Source organism: Aquarana catesbeiana, linkage group LG11, assembly GCF_042186555.1.
Source record: "Aquarana catesbeiana isolate 2022-GZ linkage group LG11, ASM4218655v1, whole genome shotgun sequence".
In the NCBI taxonomy this organism is placed as follows: Eukaryota; Metazoa; Chordata; class Amphibia; order Anura; family Ranidae; genus Aquarana; species Aquarana catesbeiana.
In genome coordinates this window covers 6234480-6256088 of record NC_133334.1, presented here as the reverse complement: position 1 = coordinate 6256088, position 21609 = coordinate 6234480, and the positions used below count along the sequence as shown (strand labels likewise).

General features: G+C 55.0%; 1 protein-coding gene across 1 annotated transcript in view; it reads left to right on the top strand.

The window, feature by feature from the left end:
* The first annotated feature begins 273 nt into the window (after positions 1 to 273).
* RIC3 (RIC3 acetylcholine receptor chaperone) overlaps positions 274 to 21609 on the top strand; it is a 35658-nt gene continuing 14322 nt past the window's right edge. Inside the window, exons 1-2 of the mRNA XM_073603971.1 lie at positions 274 to 513; positions 21052 to 21269. Coding sequence (XP_073460072.1) covers positions 399 to 513; positions 21052 to 21269 — 333 coding nt within the window. The 5' untranslated portion in view covers positions 274 to 398. The remainder of the gene's footprint in view (positions 514 to 21051; positions 21270 to 21609) is intronic.

Below are 21609 nucleotides of genomic sequence, written 5' to 3'. Positions count from 1 at the left end.
CTCTTCTATTTGTCCCACAAATATCATAAATTTGGAAAATACTCGATTATCGTGATCCCCACTTATACCTGAACGTCGAATTGTCAGCCTGCGTTCAGCTTCTAAGCAAACCAGAGAACTACAACTCCCAGCATGCTCTGCGTTGGGTATCACTGTCCACATTGTTACATATTCAGCACCGAGCACAGAACAGCGACACATTGTAGCAGATGGAGGGTCACATGACACCTGGAGGGGGGCGGGGCTGGGGACAATGGCATCTGTCACTGATGAGAGCTGCTGGACCAATAGGCAGAGCTGGGCCTTCACTGGTCAGGAGATGCTAGGAGCTCTGTGATTGGTCAGTCTGCTGGGGGATGCTGAGCATGGCTTCCATCGGTGCTGAGCTCTAGGACACCATGGCTCTGTCCACCATCCAGAAGGTGGCCTTGTTCTCCGGGTTGGTGCTCTGCGTGTCTCTGCTGCTTCCCAAAACCTTCCTGAGCCGAGGGAAGCAAACCGCCCAGCAGGAGGGTAAGAGGGAGGGGGGTCAGGGGGGTTTATGTCTACGGTGTCGTCTTAGGGGCCCCTCTCAGCGTCTCAGGGGCCCCTCCCTCCTAGGCGTTGCAGGGGCCCCTCTCAGCGTCTCAGGGGCCCCTCTCAGCGTCTCAGGGGCCCCTCCCTCTAAGCATTGCAGGGGCCCCTCTCAGCGTTTCAGGGGCCCCTCCCTCTCAGCTTCTCAGGGGCCCCTCTCAGCGTCTCAGAGGTCCCTCTCAGCATCTCAGGGGCCCCTCTCAGCGTCTCAGGGGCCCCTCTCAGCGTCTCAGGGGCCCCTCCCTCCTAGGCGTTGCAGGGGTCCCTCTCAGCGTCTCAGGGGCCCCTCTCAGCGTCTCAGGGGCCCCTCCCTCTAAGCATTGCAGGGGCCCCTCTCAGCGTCTCAGGGGCCCCTCCCTCTCAGCTTCTCAGGGGCCCCTCCCTCTCAGCATCTCGGGGCCCCTCTCAGCGTCTCAGAGGTCCCTCTCAGCATCTCAGGGGCCCCTCTCAGCGTCTCAGGGGCCCCTCTCAGCATCTCAGGGGCACCTCTAAGCGTCTCAGGGGCCCCTCCCTCTCAGCGTCTCAGGGGCCCCTCCCTCTCAGCATTGCAAGGGCCCCTCTTAGCGTCTCAGGGGCCCCTCTCAGCGTCTCAGAGGTCCCTCTCAGCAACACAGGGGCCCCTCTCAGCATCTCAGGGCCCCTCCCTCTCAGCGTCTCAGGGGCCCCTCCCTCTCAGTGTCTCAGGGGCCCCTCTCAGCGTCTCAGAGGTCCCTCTCAGCATCACAGGGGCCCCTCTCAGCGTCTCAGGGGCCCCTCCCTCTCAGTGTCTCAGGGGCCCCTCTCAGCGTCTCAGAGGTCCCTCTCAGCATCACAGGGGCCCCTCTCAGCGTCTCAGGGGCCCCTCCCTCAAAGCGTCTCAGGGGCCCCTCTCAGCGTCTCAGGGGCCCCTCTCAGCGTCTCAGGGGCCCCTCTCAGCATCTCAGGGGCCCCTCCCTCTCAGCGTCGCAGGGGCCCCTCCCTCTAAGTGTTGCAGGGGCCCCTCTCAGCATCTCAGGGGCCCCTCCCTCAAAGCGTCTCAGGGGCCCCTCCCTCTAAGTGTTGCAGGGGCCCCTCTCAGCATCTCAGGGGCCCCTCCCTCAAAGCGTCTCAGGGGCCCCTCCCTCAAAGCGTCTCAGGGGCCCCTCTCAGCGTCTCAGGGGCCCCTCCCTTTCAGCGTCTCAGGGGCCCCTCTCAGCGTCTCGGGGGCCCCTCTCAGCATCTCAGGGGCCCCTCCCTCTCAGCATCCCAGGGGCCCCTCTCAACGTTTCCTGTCCTTTTTCCGCAGCTGTGTGTCCATTGGGGGGATTCTTTGCCAGGCGCTTGCGGCGAGGTCACAAGATATATATTTGGTGCAGCATTTGAGAAATAATATCATTTTATATATGAATCAGTACAAAAAAAATGTATTTAGACCCAAAAATTGAGGAGAGATTGGCGCAGAGCGAACATGGACGCTCATTTTACACTTCCATCATGAAATAATGCGATCGATCGAAATCTTTTTCTGATGGTTGGATCTTGATTAGCCTTCAGATATTCTCAGTAATGAGGAGCCGAGCTCAGTGTCGGGACCCGGTCACCAGGAGCCCGGGGGGGGGGGGGGGGGGGGGCGAACATGCCAAACTGCCCCCAACCCCCCCCACAGCAAAAAAATCACCCCCCTCCCCCCCAAAAAAGAAAATTAAACACAAATCTGCATGCTTACCCCCTAAGCATAAATTCCTCCTCCTTCCAGGACAAATCTGCCCCCCTGCTGAAATCCCCCCTCCCAGCACAAATCTTTACCCCCCCCAAATAAAAATGTTTTACCTCTCCTAGCACAAATCCTCTACCCTTCAAATTTCCCCTCTGAGTACACACCCCCCCCACTCCAAATCCCCCCTCCCAGCCCAAATTACCCCCCCCAATTCCCCCTCCTAGCACAAATACCCCCCCCCCCCAAAAAAAAAAAATTCCCTTCCTAGCACAAATACTCCCAAACCTTTCTTGCTAGCACAAATCCCCCATCCCAGCACAAATCTTTGCCCCCCCCAACCTCCCAACAAAACCCCCCCAAAAAAGAAATTTACCTCTTCTAGCACAAATCTACTACCCCTCGAATTTCCCCTCTGAGTACACATCCTTCCCCCCACACCAAATCCCCCCCCCAGCCCAGCACAAATCCCCCCCCATTCCCCCCCCTCCCAACACAAATCTTCTACCCCTCAAATTTCCCATCTGAGTGCACATCATTCTGCCCACTCCGAATCCCCCCAACCAGCCCAGCACAAATTCCACCCCCCCAATTCCCCCTCCTAGCACAAATACTCCTCCCCCCAAAAAATTTTTTCCCTTCCTAGCATAAATACTCCCCAACCATCCTTACTAGCACAAATCCCCCCACCATATAATCTTATCTAGCACAAATCCCCCATCCCAGCACAAATCTTTGCCCCCCCCCAACCTCCCAACACAACCCCTCAAATTTCCCCTCTGAGTACACATCCCCCCTCCCAGCCCAGCACAAATCCCCCCCTCCCCCAATGCCCCCTCCCAGCACAAATCTACCCCCCCTCCAAAAAAATTGTTCCCTTCCTAGCACAAATACTCCCCAACTTTTCTTAGTAGCACAAATCCCCCCACCATATCACCTTATCTAGCACAGATCCCCCCTCCCAGCACAAATCCCCCTAAATCGCCACTCCTGGCACCCAAATTTCTCTTCCTAGAACAATTCTTACAGCCACCCCCCCCCCCAAATTCCCCCCTCCCAGCACAAATCCCCTCCCCCCCTAATCTCCTCACAATGCCTCATCCACCTCACATGATACCACAGTGCCCAGGGCAGCCGTCCCTCCTGCCCACCCCCTTGTCCCGGCCCTGGCCGAGTTATCCCGGGGGTTCAGTTTGTCCGGGTTCAGGAACCTTGAAGAAGTTCAGATGCCCCATTGAAATCAATGGAACCAAATCTGTCAAAAATTTTAATTTTCTGGGCAAATAGGTGGGGGGGGGGACAATGCCCCCCCCCTCCCCCCCGGAGGACATGTGCCAATGCAAAAAAAAAAAAATATATATATATCCGGAGCAGAGATTAGTTTAAAGCAAAGGAAAATGGTTTAAATTGCAAATGAGATTTCCCTTCTGGCTTCTATTAAAAAAAAAAGGGTCACAGACTCCCCTGAGGACCTCCATAGCAGTCTGCCTGTATTTTGGGGGACCTTTAGAGGAGTCTATGCTTTTTTTTAAATAATTGCTTAGCAACCGCCCACCCACAACGTATTGCAAACGAGCGGCCGCTTTAGGCAAAGCAACATACCTGTATGTCGCCACCTACATCACGGTTCCCAATGAAGAGTCTCCCTCCTCATTGGCCGAGACAGCAGCGTGGCGCCATTGGCTCCCACTGCTGTCAATCAAAGTCAGTGAGCCAATGAGGAGAGAGAGAGGATGGACCACATCTCTGTGTCTGAATGGACAGAAAGAGCAGCGGCTCGGGTGCCCCACAACAAGCTGTTTGCTATGGGGGGCACTTGACAGGAGGGAGGGCCCAGGAGCGCCAAAGAGGGGCCGAGAAGATCCGGGCTGCTCTGTGCTATACCACTGCATGGAGCAGGTAAGTATAACATGTTTGTTATTGTTAAAGAAAAAAAAAAACTGAGACTTTAGTATCACTTTAAAGTAGCGCAGTGCTGAATAGCAAAAAAATGGCCTGGGTCATGAAGGGGTAAAATCTTCTGGAGCTGAAGATTATATAGATGGAAGGCGGTGAAATGTTATTTGCTGATCATTTAAACTGTATCTTTTTTTTTTTCTTTGTAACATTCGGTTCACACAAAAACTCGCAATCCGCGCCTGTTTCCCACTTAAAACGCACTGCGGTTGCGATCTGCAGGGGGTGTCAATGTTAAGTTAATGACACCCAGTGCTGGTCATCCAGTGCCCGGGGCAAAGACACCAAACTGCCCAGCCAGAAGGAAGGCACCCCCCCCATTCCTACGGTAAACCATTGCACCCGGGGCAGCCGCCCCTCCTGCCCCCACTCCTTGTCCCTCCCCTGATGACACCCGCAAACGCAGTGTGTCTGCCATCGGCATGGTTGCAGCGCATTTCCAAAAGTAGTGCAATTTGAGCCTATTCAAAATGAATGATCTTAAATCGCACCCCAATGAATCGCAATGTGAATTGAACAGGAATGCACAGCGATTCGCTATGTGAATTGGGGCTAAATGTTACTTTTTGTGGTAGCACATGCTACACCAAGACTGCAAAAAATGTGCAGAGCCCCCCCTCCCCCCAAAAAAAAAAAAATCACACCAGGTCATAAATGGGGGGGGGATGAGGTTGGCACCCCTCTTCCCCTGAGCCATACTAGTTCACATGCCTTCAGCATGAGGATGGGGGGTGCCTTACCAGGGGGACTTCCCTATCAAATAATTTTGTTCCCATGTTGATGAGGAAAAGGGCCTCTTCCGACAACCCTGGCCCGGTGGTTGTGGGGGTCTGCAGCTGGCTTATTGAAATCCGGAAGCCCCCTTTTAAAATAAGAGGGCCCCCAGATACCACTCCTCTAAGTAAATAAGTATGGGGTACATAGCTCCCCAACTCATTCACAAAAAAAAGTAACCTACAAATAGACATCCAAACACCTGACAAGTGACAATAGAAATCCTCCAAAAAAGGGTCCCCCCCCTCATAAATCCATTGTCAGTCACAGTGCCCCGCCCCCCCACCGACTCACCGAAATTAAAAACCCAACAGACCCAGCGCACACCACTTACCCCCGATGGTGCCGCATCAACTATAAAAGGGAATGGGGCGGGGATAGTAGTGACATCATCAACCAAATGTGGCCATATTAGGACAGTGATGTCACCACTATCCCCGTCCCCTTTGCTCAGGTAGCCGGGGCTTCCTGGCCATATAAGCCAAGATAGCGATGATGTCATCAGTAGAAATATCACCTCTATATATGGTGATTGGCTCCAGCTGAACAGAGGACCGAACAAGCAAAAGTTCCGGCAAAAGCCGATTGGCTCATTCCGGGTTATCGGAACATTTACAGCAGTCGCTGAACTCTGATATGAATAACACAAATGATTGCAGCTCTGTATTCATTAATACCTCATTATATACAAGCAGTGTAAGTCCCAGGAATGCGATCTGGTATCAGCCTCTCATATTCTCTGTACAGCAGGGCTGGAGCGTGAGAGGAAGAAGCATGCTAATAAGAGGAGAGAGCTGAGTGACAGACATGAGCATAGCGCTGTGCTGCTTCTCCTTTCACTGTCTAGTTACAGTCTACAGACTGGGGAAGGGGCTGGGTCAACCTGGGCTCAGAGGAAGTGGATTGAATGATACTGGCCATCAGACTGAGGACATCTAGTGGCAGAAAAAGGTACTGCAGGGGAAATCTCTGGACTGAAGATAAATATTGCAACAAAAGCTGGTTTTGTTTTGTTATATTATCTTTTTATTAGGGGCGGCTCAGTGGTGTAATGTATCTGATGATTGATATTTTCAGGGCATTTTATTGGTTACTTTGTATTTATATTGTGTGGATGAATGTATCACTTTGTATTTATTCCGCAGTGTAAAAAAAGAAAGTATAATTTTTGTATCATCTTCTATGACTTTCCCGGTTTTACATTCTGTGAAATATTATCGCCGGACATTTATGCTGTTTTGGGAATCGGGATGATGTTTATATTGTGCTATAAAGTCATTTTATGGCCCCTCTGACCCCTTCCAATGAAGAATTTATGAAAATAACAAATGGGCCATTATAATGTACAGAAAACAATGCCGATCAGACGATCAATATTTCATTACAAATAGTATAAGACAGACTTATAAGGTCTATCTCCAATACTGGGAGGGTTTGTAGACAATAAAGAGAACCTGTCAGAAATTAAGGGGCTTAGGGAGAGCAGTCATCCTGATCCCAGCTCCAGGGCTGACATACTTGTCCTTGAGAACAGGGACAGACATAACAAACTACTGGCCACTTTATATTCACCGGTCAAATCAGGTCTTTTAGGGTTTGATGCTAAAACTACCTTTAAAAGTTTTCTTTTCATGACTACAGCTCTACCTAAAGATGTAATCCCCAACCCAACACCTAACCTTCAGCCCAACACCCAGGGGCGGACTGACAACTCATGGGGCCCCCGGGCAGTAGAAGGTCATGGGGCCCCCTGTGTCTCCGCCCACATGCAAGCCACACCTACACAAAGCCCCACTTACATAAATCATGGGGCACACAGTAAGGCACATCACATGGCACACAGCAGAGCACAGGGCACATCATGGGGCATAGGGCATGGGGCACACAGTAGGGCACATCACAGGACACATAATGGGGCACCCAGCAGGGTTTATTATGCTGTACACATCAGGGCACATTATTGAGCACAGCATGGTGCATCACAGGGGGTACAGGGCACATCAGTGGGTACACAGCAGGGAACATCACAGAGCACATCAGGAGATACACAGCAGGGAGCGGGCCGCACATCACAGGGCATGTGGCAAATAGTAGGGCACACAGCAGGGCACACAGTAGGGCACATCCTTGGGAACAGGACACAGGCGGTACACATCAGGGCACACATCCCAGGGCATGGGGCACACAGTAGAGCACAACAGGCTGTACACAGCAGGGCACATCACAAGGCACATCACAGGGCAAGGGGCACAGAGTAGGGCACATAAGGGGGTACACAGCAGGGCACATCACAGGCCATGGGGCACGCAGTAGGGCAAATAGCAGGGCACAAACCAAAACACAGGACACACAGTAGAGCACTGGGATCCTCCAGACTTAACACAGTGTCTCCCAGGGTAGCCATCAGGGGCGAAGGCGACACAGTGGGGGTGGAGGACACAGGAAGACACCGTGGGGGTGTGGGTGGCACAGGGGGACACTGTAGATGGGTGGGTGGCACAGGGGGACACTGTAGGTGGGTTGAGGGCACAGGGGGACACCATGGGGGGGGATAGAAGACACAGGGGGACACTGTGGGGGGTGAAGGGCACAGGGGGTCACCGTGGGGGGTGGGTGAAGGGCACAGGGGGACACTGTGGGGAGGTGGAGGGCACAGGGGGACACTGTGGGGAGGTGGGGGGCACAGGGGGTCACTGTGGGGAGGTGGGGGACACTGTGTGGAGGTGGGGGGCACAGGGGGACACTGTGGGGAGGTGGAGGGCTCAGGGGGAAACTGTGGGGAGGTGGAGGGCTCAGGGGGACACTGTGGGGAGGTGGAGGGCTCAGGGGGACACTGTGGGGAGGTGGAGGGCTCAGGGGGAAACTGTGGGGAGGTGGGGGGCACAGGGGGACACTGTGGGGAGGTGGAGGGCTCAGGGGACACTGTGGGGAGGTGGGGGCACAGGGGGACACTGTGGGGAGGTGGAGGGCTCAGGGGGAAACTGTGGGGAGGTTGGGGGCACAGGGGGACACTGTGGGAGGTGGAGGGCTCAGGAGGAAACTGTGGGGAGGTGGGGGCACAGGGGGACACGGTGGGGGGCACAGGGGGACACTGTGGGGAGGTGGGGGGCACAGGGGGACACTGTGGGGAGGTGGAGGGCTCAGGGGGAAACTGTGGGGAGGTTGGGGGCACAGGGGGACACTGTGGGGAGGTGGAGGGCTCAGGAGGAAACTGTGGGGAGGTGGGGGCACAGGGGGACACGGTGGGGGGCACAGGGGGACACTGTGGGGAGGTGGGGGGCACAGGGGGACACTGTGGGGAGGTGGAGGGCTCAGGGGGAAACTGTGGGAGGTGGGGGGCACAGGGGGACACTGTGGGGAGGTGGAGGGCTCAGGGGGACACTGTGGGGAGGTGGAGGGCTCAGGGGGAAACTGTGGGGAGGTGGGGGGCACAGGGGGACACTGTGGGGAGGTGGAGGGCTCAGGGGGAAACTGTGGGGAGGTGGGGGCACAGGGGGGGCACAGGGGGACACTGTGGGTAGGTGGGGGGCACAGGGGGACACTGTGGGAGGTGGGGGGCTCAGGGGAAACTGTGGGGAGGTGGGGGCTCAGGGGAAACTGTGGGGAGGTGGGGGGCTCAGGGGGACACTGTGGGGGGGTGGAGGGCTCAGGGGGACACTGTGGGGAGGTGGAGGGCTCAGGGGGACACTGTGGGGAGGTGGAGGGCTCAGGGGGGACACTGTGGGGAGGTTTAGGGCTCAGGGGACACTGTGGGGAGGTGGGGGGGGCACAGGGGGACACTGTGGGGAGGTGGGGGGGCACAGGGGGACACTGTGGGGAGGTGGGGGGCACAGGGGGACACTGTGGGGAGGTGGGGGGCTCAGGGGGACACTGTGGGGAGGTGGAGGGCTCAGAGGGAAACTGTGGGGAGGTGGGGGGCTCAGGGGGACACTGTGGGGAGGTGGGGGGCACAGGGGGACACTGTGGGGGGTGGAGGGCTCAGGGGGACACTGTGAGGAGGTGGGGGGCACAGGGGGACACTGTGGGGAGGTGGGGGGCTCAGGGGGACACTGTGGGGAGGTGGGGGGCACAGGGGGACACTGTGGGGAGGTGGGGGGCTCAGGGGAAACTGTGGGGAGGTGGGGGGCACAGGGGACACTGTGGGGAGGTGGAGGGCTCAGGGGGAAACTGTGGGGAGGTGGGGGGCTCAGGGGGACACTGTGGGGAGGTGGGGGGCTCAGGGGGACACTGTGGGGAGGTGGGGGGCACAGGGGGACACTGTGGGGAGGTGGGGGCACAGGGGGACACTGTGGGGAGGTGGAGGGCTCAGGGGGAAACTGTGGGGAGGTGGGGGGCTCAGGGGGACACTGTGGGGAGGTGGGGGGCACAGGGGGACACTGTGGGGGGGTGGAGGGCTCAGGGGGACACTGTGGGGAGGTGGAGGGCTCAGGGGGAAACTGTGGGGAGGTGGGGGGCTCAGGGGGACACTGTGGGGAGGTGGGGGGCACAGGGGGACACTGTGGGGAGGTGGAGGGCTCAGGGGGAAACTGTGGGGCACAGGGGGACACTGTGGGGAGGTGGAGGGCTCAGGGGGAAACTGTGGGGAGGTGGGGGCACAGGGGGGGCACAGGGGGACACTGTGGGGAGGTGGGGGGCTCAGGGGGAAACTGTGGGGAGGTGGGGGCTCAGGGGACACTGTGGGGGGGTGGAGGGCTCAGGGGGAAACTGTGGGGAGGTGGAGGGCTCAGGGGGACACTGTGGGGAGGTGGAGGGCTCAGGGGGACACTGTGGGGAGGTGGAGGGGCTCAGGGGACACTGTGGGGAGGTTGAGGGCTCAGGGGGACACTGTGGGGAGGTGGGGGGGCACAGGGGGACACTGTGGGGAGGTGGGGGGCACAGGGGGAAACTGTGGGGAGGTGGAGGGCTCAGGGGGACACTGTGGGGAGGTGGAGGGGCTCAGGGGACACTGTAGGGAGGTGGGGGGCACAGGGGGACACTGTGGGGAGGTGGAGGGCTCAGGGGGAAACTGTGGGGAGGTGGGGGCTCAGGGGGACACTGTGGGGAGGTGGGGGGCACAGGGGGACACTGTGGGGAGGTGGAGGGCTCAGGGGGAAACTGTGGGGAGGTGGGGGGCTCGGGGAACTGTGGGGGCCGGGACACTGTGGGGAGGTGGGGGCACAGGGGGACACTGTGGGGGGGTGGTGGGCTCAGGGGGGACACTGTGGGGAGGTGGGGGGCACAGGGGACACTGTGGGGAGGTGGGGGGCACAGGGGGACACTGTGGGGAGGTGGGGGGCACAGGGGGACACTGTGGGGAGGTGGGGGGCACAGGGGGACACTGTGGGGAGGTGGGGGGCACAGGGGGACACTGTGGGGAGGTGGAGGGCTCAGGGGACACTGTGGGGAGGTGGGGGGCTCAGGGGGACACTGTGGGGAGGTGGGGGGCACAGGGGGACACTGTGGGGGGGTGGAGGGCACAGGGGGACACTGTGGGGAGGTGGAGGGCTCAGGGGAAACTGTGGGGAGGTGGGGGGCTCAGGGGGACACTGTGGGGAGGTGGGGGGCACAGGGGGACACTGTGGGGAGGTGGAGGGCTCAGGGGGAAACTGTGGGGCACAGGGGGACACTGTGGGGAGGTGGAGGGCTCAGGGGGAAACTGTGGGGCACAGGGGGACACTGTGGGGGGTGGAGGGCTCAGGGGGAAACTGTGGGGCACAGGGGGACACTGTGGGGAGGTGGGGGGCTCAGGGGGACACTGTGGGGAGGTGGAGGGCTCAGGGGGACACTGTGGGGAGGTGGGGGGCTCAGGGGACACTGTGGGGAGGTGGAGGGCTCAGGGGGAAACTGTGGGGAGGTGGGGGGCTCAGGGGGACACTGTGGGGAGGTGGGGGGCACAGGGGGACACTGTGGGGAGGTGGAGGGCTCAGGGGGAAACTGTGGGGCACAGGGGGACACTGTGGGGAGGTGGAGGGCTCAGGGGGAAACTGTGGGGAGGTGGGGGCACAGGGGGGGCACAGGGGGACACTGTGGGGAGGTGGGGGCTCAGGGGAAACTGTGGGGAGGTGGGGGGGCTCAGGGGGACACTGTGGGGGGGTGGAGGGCTCAGGGGGAAACTGTGGGGAGTTGGAGGGCTCAGGGGGACACTGTGGGGAGGTGGAGGGCTCAGGGGGACACTGTGGGGAGGTGGAGGGCTCAGGGGGACACTGTGGGGAGGTGGGGGGGCACAGGGGGACACTGTGGGGAGGTGGGGGGCACAGGGGGACACTGTGGGGAGTTGGAGGGCTCAGGGGGACACTGTGGGGAGGTGGAGGGCTCAGGGGGACACTGTGGGGAGGTTTAGGGCTCAGGGGGACACTGTGGGGAGGTGGGGGGGCACAGGGGGACACTGTGGGGAGGTGGGGGGCACAGGGGGAAACTGTGGGGAGGTGGAGGGCTCAGGGGGACACTGTGGGGAGGTGGAGGGCTCAGGGGGACACTGTGGGGAGGTGGGGGGCACAGGGGGACACTGTGGGGAGGTGGAGGGCTCAGGGGGAAACTGTGGGGAGGTGGGGGGCTCAGGGGGACACTGTGGGGGGCACAGGGGGACACTGTGGGGGGGTGGTGGGCTCAGGGGGACACTGTGGGGAGGTGGGGGCACAGGGGGACACTGTGGGGAGGTGGGGGGCACAGGGGGACACTGTGGGGAGGTGGAGGGCTCAGGGGGAACTGTGGGGAGGTGGGGGGCTCAGGGGGACACTGTGGGGAGGTGGGGGGCACAGGGGGACACTGTGGGGGGGTGGAGGGCTCAGGGGGACACTGTGGGGAGGTGGAGGGGCTCAGGGGGAAACTGTGGGGAGGTGGGGGGCTCAGGGGGACACTGTGGGGAGGTGGGGGGCACAGGGGGACACTGTGGGGAGGTGGAGGGCTCAGGGGGAAACTGTGGGGCACAGGGGGACACTGTGGGGAGGTGGAGGGCTCAGGGGGAAACTGTTGGGGCACAGGGGGGACACTGTGGGGGGTGGAGGGCTCAGGGGGAAACTGTGGGGCACAGGGGGACACTGTGGGGAGGTGGGGGGCTCAGGGGGACACTGTGGGGAGGTGGGGGGGGCACAGGGGGACACTGTGGGGAGGTGGGGGGCTCAGGGGGACACTGTGGGGAGGTGGAGGGCTCAGGGGGACACTGTGGGGAGGTGGGGGGCACAGGGGGACACTGTGGGGAGGTGGAGGGCTCAGGGGGAAACTGTGGGGCACAGGGGGACACTGTGGGGAGGTGGAGGGCTCAGGGGGAAACTGTGGGGCACAGGGGGACACTGTGGGGGGGGTGGAGGGCTCAGGGGGAAACTGTGGGGCACAGGGGGACACTGTGGGGAGGTGGGGGGCTCAGGGGGACACTGTGGGGAGGTGGAGGGCTCAGGGGGACACTGTGGGGAGGTGGGGGGCTCAGGGGGACACTGTGGGGAGGTGGGGGGCACAGGGGGACACTGTGGGGAGGTGGTGGGGGGCACAGGGGGACACTGTGGGGAGGTGGGGGGCTCAGGGGGACACTGTGGGGAGGTGGGGGGCACAGGGGGACACTGTGGGTGGGAAGCTGTGCAGCAACTTTTTAATAGCAGCATGTGGTACAAGCTGCTGCACTTTCCTTCCTAGATGCAGAGTAGCGCGGGAAGCGGCTGTATACAGACCTCTCGTGATGCGGTCCTCCTCCTCCTCGCCGGCCCCTCCTCTTTTCTGTCCGTCCGAGGTGATGACAGATACAAGCACCTGGGATGGACAGGAGGGAAGGAGGGGCCGGCGGGGGGGAGGAGGAGCGCATCACGAGAGGTCTGTATACACTAAAGTCTCTTAGCAGTGAGCAGGGACCCGATCTGCCCGTCAGTCACAGCTAGCTGACGGGTAGGTCGGGCCCCGAAGTGAAAGCTGCCATGGGGCCCCCTACTGGCCACGGGCCCTCGGTCAGCGTCCGAACTGCCCGATGGTCAGTCCGCCCCTGCCAACACCTAACCTTCAGCCCAACACCTAACCTTCAGCCCAACACCTAACCTTCAACCCAACCCCTAACCTTCAACCCAATTCCTAAACTTCAACCCAACACCTAAACTTCAACCCAACACCTAAACTTCAACCCAACACCTAACCTGCAACCCCAACACCTAACCTTTAACCCAACACCTAACCTTCAGCCCAACACCTAACCCAACACCTAACCTTCAACCCAACACCTAACCTTCAACCCAATTCCTAAACTTCAACCCAACACCTAACCTTCAACCCAACACCTAACCTGCAACCCAACACCTAACCTTCAACCCAATTCCTAACCTTCAACCCAACACCTAATCTTCAACCCAACACCTAACCTTCAACCCAATTCCTAAACTTCAACCCAACACCTAAACTTCAACCCAACACCTAACCTGCAACCCAACACCTAACCTTTAACCCAACACCTAACCTTCAACCCAATGCCTAACCTAACCTTCAACCCAATGCCTAACCTTCAGCCCAACACCTAACCTTCAGCCCAACACCTAACCTTCAGCCCAACACCTAAACTTTAACCCAACACCTAAACTTTAACCCAACACCTAAACTTTAACCCAACACCTAAACTTTAACCCCACACCTAACCTTCAACCTTCTCCGCATCCATTCGCATGACAGGAGTGTCATGACTCTGCAGTAATACTTTCATGCCCTGTCTGCCTCTTACCTGTTCTGTGTATCAGCCTTAGGGCTTGCACTCTCACACCTGCATGATTAAGTAATCTTCCCTGAGTGTGGCTCCACTCTAGCCTCAACAGGAACCACTATGTAACAACATGTTCTCCAAGCCTGCCTTGCCGAGCAATATTGTGTGTTTGGTTTCCTGTTTGCCAAATGTTCTACATCTGTCTCAGTTACCAATCTTGGCTTGTCCTTGACTATCCCTGCCTGCTTGTGACCCTGACCTTTGGCGTGTTCTCTGTCTATCCTTGTCTGCTAGTCGCCCTGACCTTTGGCTTATCTCCTTACTATCCCTTGTTGTCCTGGGCTGCTGCTTCCTCTCTATCCTCCTGTAGCCTACCGTGAGAATGAGCTGGGAGACCCTGGGGGCTGCGACCTGGAGTCAGTTGCAGCACAGTCCATCCTCACCACTAGAGGCTCTGGTGAACACCTGGTGGCTCTTAGACTCCACGCTTTGGGCAATCTTATGCTCTAGCTCCCATTTATGGGCTCTGTGTTGGTGCTCCAGTGGACCTGCCTTCCTGAACCACCCAGAGTTCCATCCGCAGCAGTCAGCATTTGTCAACTGGACTCAGGTGACCTGACAAGGAGATTGTGACCAGCTCCCTATGGAGCCGGTTCACACATCTTCGTGGTTGCTGCGGAGCGGCTTGCACTGGAGTCCTGTGCATCTTTGGCTAAGTTTCAGGGCTGAATTTAGGCAAATATTCTGCCCCGATGCGTCCCTGAAACAGAGAACAGGGATGCACCGGACCCCTGTTGTGAGCCACAGGCGGCATCAGTGTGAACCCAGCCTTAACCCAACACCTAAACTTCAACCCAACACCTACAGTAAACCTCAACCCAACACCTAACATTCAACCTAACACCTAAACTTCAACCCAACACCTAACCTTCAACCCGACACCTAACCTTCAACCCAACACCTAACCTTCAACCCAACACCTAACCTTCAACCCAACACCTAACCTTCAACCCAACACCTAAACTTCAAACAAAATCCTAACCTTCAACCCAACACCTAAACTTCAACCCAACACCTAACCTGCAACCCAACACCTAACCTGCAACCCAACACCTAACCTGCAACCCAACACCTAACCTGCAACCCAACACCTAACCTGCAACCCAACACCTAACCTTCAGCCCAACACCTAACCTTCAACCCAACACCTAACCTTTAACCCAACACCTAACCTTCAACCCAACACCTAAACTTCAAACAAAATCCTAACCTTCAACCCAACACCTAAACTTCAACCCAACACCTAACCTGCAACCCAACACCTAACCTGCAACCCAACACCTAACCTGCAACCCAACACCTAACCTTCAGCCCAACACCTAACCTTCAACCCAACACCTAACCTTTAACCCAACACCCAACCTTTAACCCAACACCAAACCTTTAACCAACACCCAACCTTTAACCCAACACCAAACCTTTAACCCAACACCTAAACTTTAACCCAACACCTAAACTTTAACCCAACACCTAACCTTTAACCCAACACCAAACCTTTAACCCAACACCAAACCTTTAACCCAACACCTAAACTTTAACCCAACACCTAAACTTCAACCCAACACCTAACCTTCAACCTTGTCCGCATCCAGTTCGCATGACAGGAGTGTCATGACTCTGCAGTAATACTTTCATGCCCTGTCTGCCTCTTACCTATTCTGTGTATCAGCCTTAGGGCTTGCACTCTCACACCTGCATGATTAAGTAATCTTCCCTGAGTGTGGCTCCACCCTAGCCTCAACAGGAATCACTATGTAACAACATGTTCTCCAAGCCTGCCTTGTCGAGCAATATTGTGTGTTTGGTTTCCTGTTTGCCGAATGTTCTACATCTGTCTCTGTTACCAATCTTGGCTTGTCCTTGACTATCCCTGCCTGCTTGTGACCCTGACCTTTGGCGTGTTCTCTGTCTATCCTTGTCTGCTAGTCGTCCTGACCTTTGACTTATCTCCTTACTATTCCTTGTTGTCCTGGGCTGCTGCTTCCTCTCTATCCTCCTGTAGCCTACCGTGAGCATGAGCTGGGAGACCCTGGGGGCTGCGACCTGGAGTCAGTTGCAGCACAGTCCATCCTCACCACTAGAGGCTCTGGTGAACACCTGGTGGCTCTTAGACTCCACGCCCTGGGGAATCTATGCTCTAGCTCCCAGTGGGCTCTGTGTTGGTGCTCCAGTGGACCTGCCTTCCTGAACCACCCAGAGTTCCATCCGCAGCAGTCAGCATTTGTCAACTGGACTCAGGTGACCTGACAAGGAGATTGTGACCAGCTCCCTATGGAGCCGGTTCACACATCTTCGTGGTTGCTGCGGAGCGGCTTGCACTGGAGTCCTGTGCATCTTTGGCTAAGTTTCAGGGCTGAATTTAGGCAAATATTCTGCCCCGATGCGTCCCTGAAACAGAGAACAGGGATGCACCGGACCCCTGCTGTGAGCCACAGCCGGCATCAGTGTGAACCCAGCCTTAACCCAACACCTAAACTTCAACCCAACACCTACAGTAAACCTCAACCCAACACCTAACATTCAACCTAACACCTAAACTTCAACCCAACACCTAACCTTCAACCTAACACCTAACCTTCAACCCAACACCTAAACTTTAACCCAACACCCAACCTTCAACCTAACACCTAAAGTTGATCAAAGATTGGTAAAATTTTAAAACGAAAATTCTTGGGAAAGTCTTAGTCTTAAGCTGGCCATACACCTGGGGAATTTTGTTTGAAAATTTTAAAATGTGTAATAGTCGTTCAGGTTTCTAAAGGTTAGAGAAGCCAAACCAATCAAAATTCAAAGGAGGAGAATGGATGAAATGCCAACCATGGTTTTCATCTGGGAAAAAATTGTACATATTGCAGATACCTCTGGGGTTTCATTCAAATAGGTCAGGACAAAACTTTAAGCGCTTTAGAATGAGAATTTCCATGAATTAAATTCTACTGGTATGTGGCCAGCTTCAGCCTAACTACTTAACCTTCAACCTAATCCCTAAACTTCAACATGACTCTTAATTTCAGCCAAATTCCTTAACCTTCAACATAACTCCTAACCTTCAACCCAAAGCCTAACCTCAAACTAACCCCTAACCCTCAACATAATTCCTAATCCTCAACCTAACTCCTTAACCTTCAACATAACTCCTAACCTTCAACCAAACGCCTAACCTCAAACTAACCCCTAACCCTCAACATAATTCCTAATCCTCAACCTAACTCCTTACCTTTCATCCTAACACCTAACCTCAACCTAATATTCCTTAGCTTTCAAACAAACACATAACCCTCAATTCTTCTAATCAAACTTTAACCTAACCCCTTAAAGTATAACTAAAGGCAAAACTTTTTTTGGGATAGAGAGATGATGGATTAGAACCCCTGTCAGTGTTTATTGCTGTCTGTTCCCCCATTAGAGAGATTCACCCATTCTATTTATCCTGTTTACCTTTATCATTGAAAGTGAAAGTAACAGAATTTTGGGTTGTTTCCAGATAAGTAATAGATGGGAAATCTACCAATGGGGACACTAGTTCTGGCGATCTGGGGGTCCTCATAGAATTCATTTAATTTTCAGATATTTCCTCTCACTTCCTGTTTGGCAATGGGACAGGAAGTGTTTACATATGCAGAGCTTTGTCCTGGGTCTCTCCTCGCCGATCAGCGAGTGCCGGCGGTCATCCATTGGCCTCCGTGACTAATCACAGTAGAAGCGTCTCGTCAGCGGCATGCGTGCGCGCCCCCCCACCTGGAAGTGCAGAATCATGTTTATATACATGATTCTGCACAGAGCAGCTACCCTGTAGCAGTAAAACTGCTATAGGGTAGTTGGCTGATGATTATTAAGTACCCATAGGGGTGCACAGCCTACTGCATTAGGGTGTGCACCCCGAAGCTCAAACACACACTCCTTTCTCTGCAGCCTCAGCTGCACTGGACAGTGAATGATTGGGAGGTGCTCTGTGCTGAGCAGCTTCCTGTTCATTTACAAACTGAAGCATAGTAAACACAGTTTACTATGCTTCAGTTATGAATGGACACAGTGAGTGAGTGTGTTCACTGTGTTCATTTATAAAAGGAAGGGGCCGGTAAATTACATATTTACTAGGTAAATATAGGTTGGACTTGATGGACTTGTGTCTTTTTTCAAACTCACCTACTATGTAACTATGTAACTAGCTCTTTCCCCCGCTCTCCATTCTGAAAATCCTTCCTATTAATTTACAAACTGAAGCATAGTAAACACAGTTCACTATGCCTCAGCTATAAATGGACACAGTGAGCGAGTGTGTTCACTGTGTTCATTTACAAAAGGAAGGGGCCGGTAAATTACATATTTACTAGCCCTTTCACCAGCTCTCCATTCTGAAACATCCTTCCTATTTATTTACAAACTGAAGCATAGTAAACACCGTTTACTATGCCTCAGTTACGAATGGACACAGTGAGCGAGTGTGTTCACTGTGTTCATTTATAAAAGAAAGGGGCCGGTAAATTACCCCGCTCCCCATCTTGAAACATCCTCTGGAGAGGAGAGGAGGGAAGCCAGCAGCACAGCGGGGGGCCAACAAGGGGGGGGGGGGGCAGGCAGTAGGGGGAATCGGCACCACACATAGTGATTAGGGTATGCCCAGGCACACCTAGCACAACCCCTGCGCACACTATATAATGTATAATCGATATACAGCTGTCATGTGACCCAACTCTTCCCCAGCCCACCTGCAGGGAAACACCAGTGGGAGGAGTTTCTAGTCGTCTGCTGCCAGTCGCCCTCCATTATTGGTTTTGTCCCCAGTGAAGGAGTATTTTTTCGCCCCCCCCCCCCCAGCTCTATTCAGTGGAATATCCATTAAAAATCCTGAGCTATCATTATCTGTAATTGTATATATTTGTATTCTTGCTCCAATTTAGAAAGGAACAATGTAACGTTGGATGGAGGTGATATGGCGTCTTTTGCATAATGTTGGGTTGCAGGAACCTTCGTTGAACGTGTTTTTCCCGGGATGATGAAGTGTTCACCCCGGAAAGTCCAGCCGGCCTTGATGTAGATTGTCTGTCAGTACAGGAATTAATATTGATTGCTCCGGTCCCTTCCAACATCCCGCGACATTCCCCAATCAGGCGGCGGTGACCTGGCCCCTCCACTGGCGTTGCCCATCATAGGAATTGACGTTTAATTAAAGATTACAGCGCATTCCGACGCATTGTTCCACACTCTATTTCCTAAGCATAGCGCGCCGCAATCCATCATGGATGACAGGTCGGTGATAGTCTCGCCTTTTGTCAACCTCGAATACAATTCAATCTCGGAATGTTTGTTAAACGTCCAGCAAATGGTTCCCTTCAACCTCGGGGTCCTTCAGCGACGTCCAGAACTTTAAAAATTGAAGAAAATAAGTGTTCCGGCTTTGGCACGACTCAAAAGTTGGAATTAAGTTTGGGGGGGTGAGATTTTCAAAGCTCACTCAAGGACAAGTCGGGGGGAGGGGGGGGCGTTTTAATCCGGCCTCCCAAGTCTTGCACAGTTATACCGGCAGATATAAAAGACACAAAAAATATCACTTTGTATCCTTTCATATATCCAGGGGCGTAGCTACAGGGGTCGCAAGGGTTGCTCTTACGACTCGGCCTATCAAGAAATGTATCATTTTATATCCTCCCTTCAGTCTTGCACAGGTTGTACCGGCTCCTCTCCTGGAATGAAATTCCTTCTTCAGATTTCACTGAACACTGTGAGCTTCCCACAATGTGCATTAGAAGCTGCAGCAAGTCAGATAGAGGCCCGCCCTCATTTCCTGGCTGGAGGGTGTCCAGCATCATCTACCTCTTTCCTATCCAGCTTGACTGTTCCTGGTCAGTTTTGTCAATCATTGAGGCTCAGCGATACCCAGGGTGGTCTTCATACAAATACAATCTGCCTAGGAACGCCCACTCCTCCAGGCTGGCACCCAGCCATCAGGGCATTCTGATATTTGCATAACTCCGCCCAAGAGGAGGCTGAATTCAAAACCAAGGCTGTGTTCTTTCATGCATTCATTATGGCTGCATTCACACCTGAGCGTATCGTTTTCAGGAGGAAAGTCGTTTTTACCGTGTTTTTGTACAGGTCAAAAGGTCACCAATGTAAAAAGCAGAAAAACGCCTGAAAAAGAAGCTTTGTACTTTTTTGAGCTTCAGGCAACAGACACTCAAATGTGAACAGGGGCCATTTCAATAATTGGGATTTTGTTTGTTGGGCATTTTTGATGGGGCACAATTCTTCCCACTGACACTAGTGATGGGGCACTATTCCTCCACTGACACCAATGATGGGGCACTATTCCACCCACTGACACCAATGATGGGGCACTATTCCACCCACTGACACCAATGATGGGGCACTATTCCACCCACTGACACCAATGATGGGGCACTATTCCTCCCGCAGACACCAATGATGGGGCACTATTCCTCCCACCGACGCCAATGATGGGGCACTATTCCTGCCACCGACGCCAATGATGGGGCACTATTCCTCCCACTGACGCCAATGATGGGGCACTATTCCTCCCACTGATACCAATGATAGGGCACTATTCCTCCCATCGACGCCAATGATGGGGCACTATTCCTCCCACTGACGCCAATGATGGGACACAATTCCTTCCACTGATGCCAATGATGGGACACTATTCCTCCCACTGACACCAATGATGGGGCACTATTCCTCCCACTGATACCAATGATAGGGCACTATTCCTCCCATCGACGCCAATGATGGGGCACTATTCCTCCCACTGACGCCAATGATGGGACACAATTCCTTCCATTGATGCCAATGATGGGACACTATTCCTCCCACTGACACCAATGATGGGGCACTATTCCTCCCACTGACGCCAAAATGATGGGGCACTATTCCTCCCACTGATACCAATGATAGGGCACTATTCCTCCCATCGACGCCAATGATGGGGCACTATTCCTCCCACTGACGCCAATGATGGGACACAATTCCTTCCATTGATGCCAATGATGGGACACTATTCCTCCCACTGACACCAATGATGGGGCACTATTCCTCCCACTGACACCAATGATGGGGCACTATTCCTCCCACTGACGCCAATGATGGGGCACTATTCCTCCCACTGACGCCAATGATAGGACACTATTCCTCCCACTGATACCAATGATGGGGCACTATTCCTTCCACTGACACCAATCATGGGGCACTATTCCTCCAAGAATGAGGGATTTTCTACTCCCACTGGCGACAGTCCGGCTCCCCTAAACTCTGAAGCACAGTAAACTGGTCCTTAGTTTAAAAAGTTTGGAGACCCTTGGCCTAGAGATTGGAGACCCGTCTGCCATTCTTGACATGTGAACTTATTTTTCAGGAGGTTCCGGTCGGTTCCCGTCATCCGCCCCTCATGGCAAGTCAGCGGACGGCAGAAGTCCCGGCACTTTGTTCCCAAGGTCCCACCTATCGGAGGCCGTGTCCAAGTCCAAGACCGGAGGGGGCGGGGGGAGCAGCGGAAGACAAAGCCTGGTGGGGCAGATTATTCCCATCTATGGATTCGGGATCCTGCTCTACATCCTTTACATTCTCTTCAAGGTAAGTCCAGATGTACGGGACCCGGAAAATGGGAAGGTTCTCTGTGTAGAAAGTTACATTGTGTCGGTCCTGTTATACCATGGAGAAGGCTGATCTACTAATCGGGACTAAGAAGTCCCATTTCTGTGTCCCAGCACAGGACAACTAGGAAGGTGGATGGGGAATTCCATATTTCAGGGGTTCCCAACCTCAGTCTTCAAGCACCCCAACAGGTCATGTTTTCAGGATTCCCCTCACCTCGCAGAGATGTTTCAACTCAAGGTCAATGGCTTGGTATTTTATGTAAGGGAAATTCCCAAAACTTGGCCTGTTGGGGGTATTAAAGTCACACTACACAATC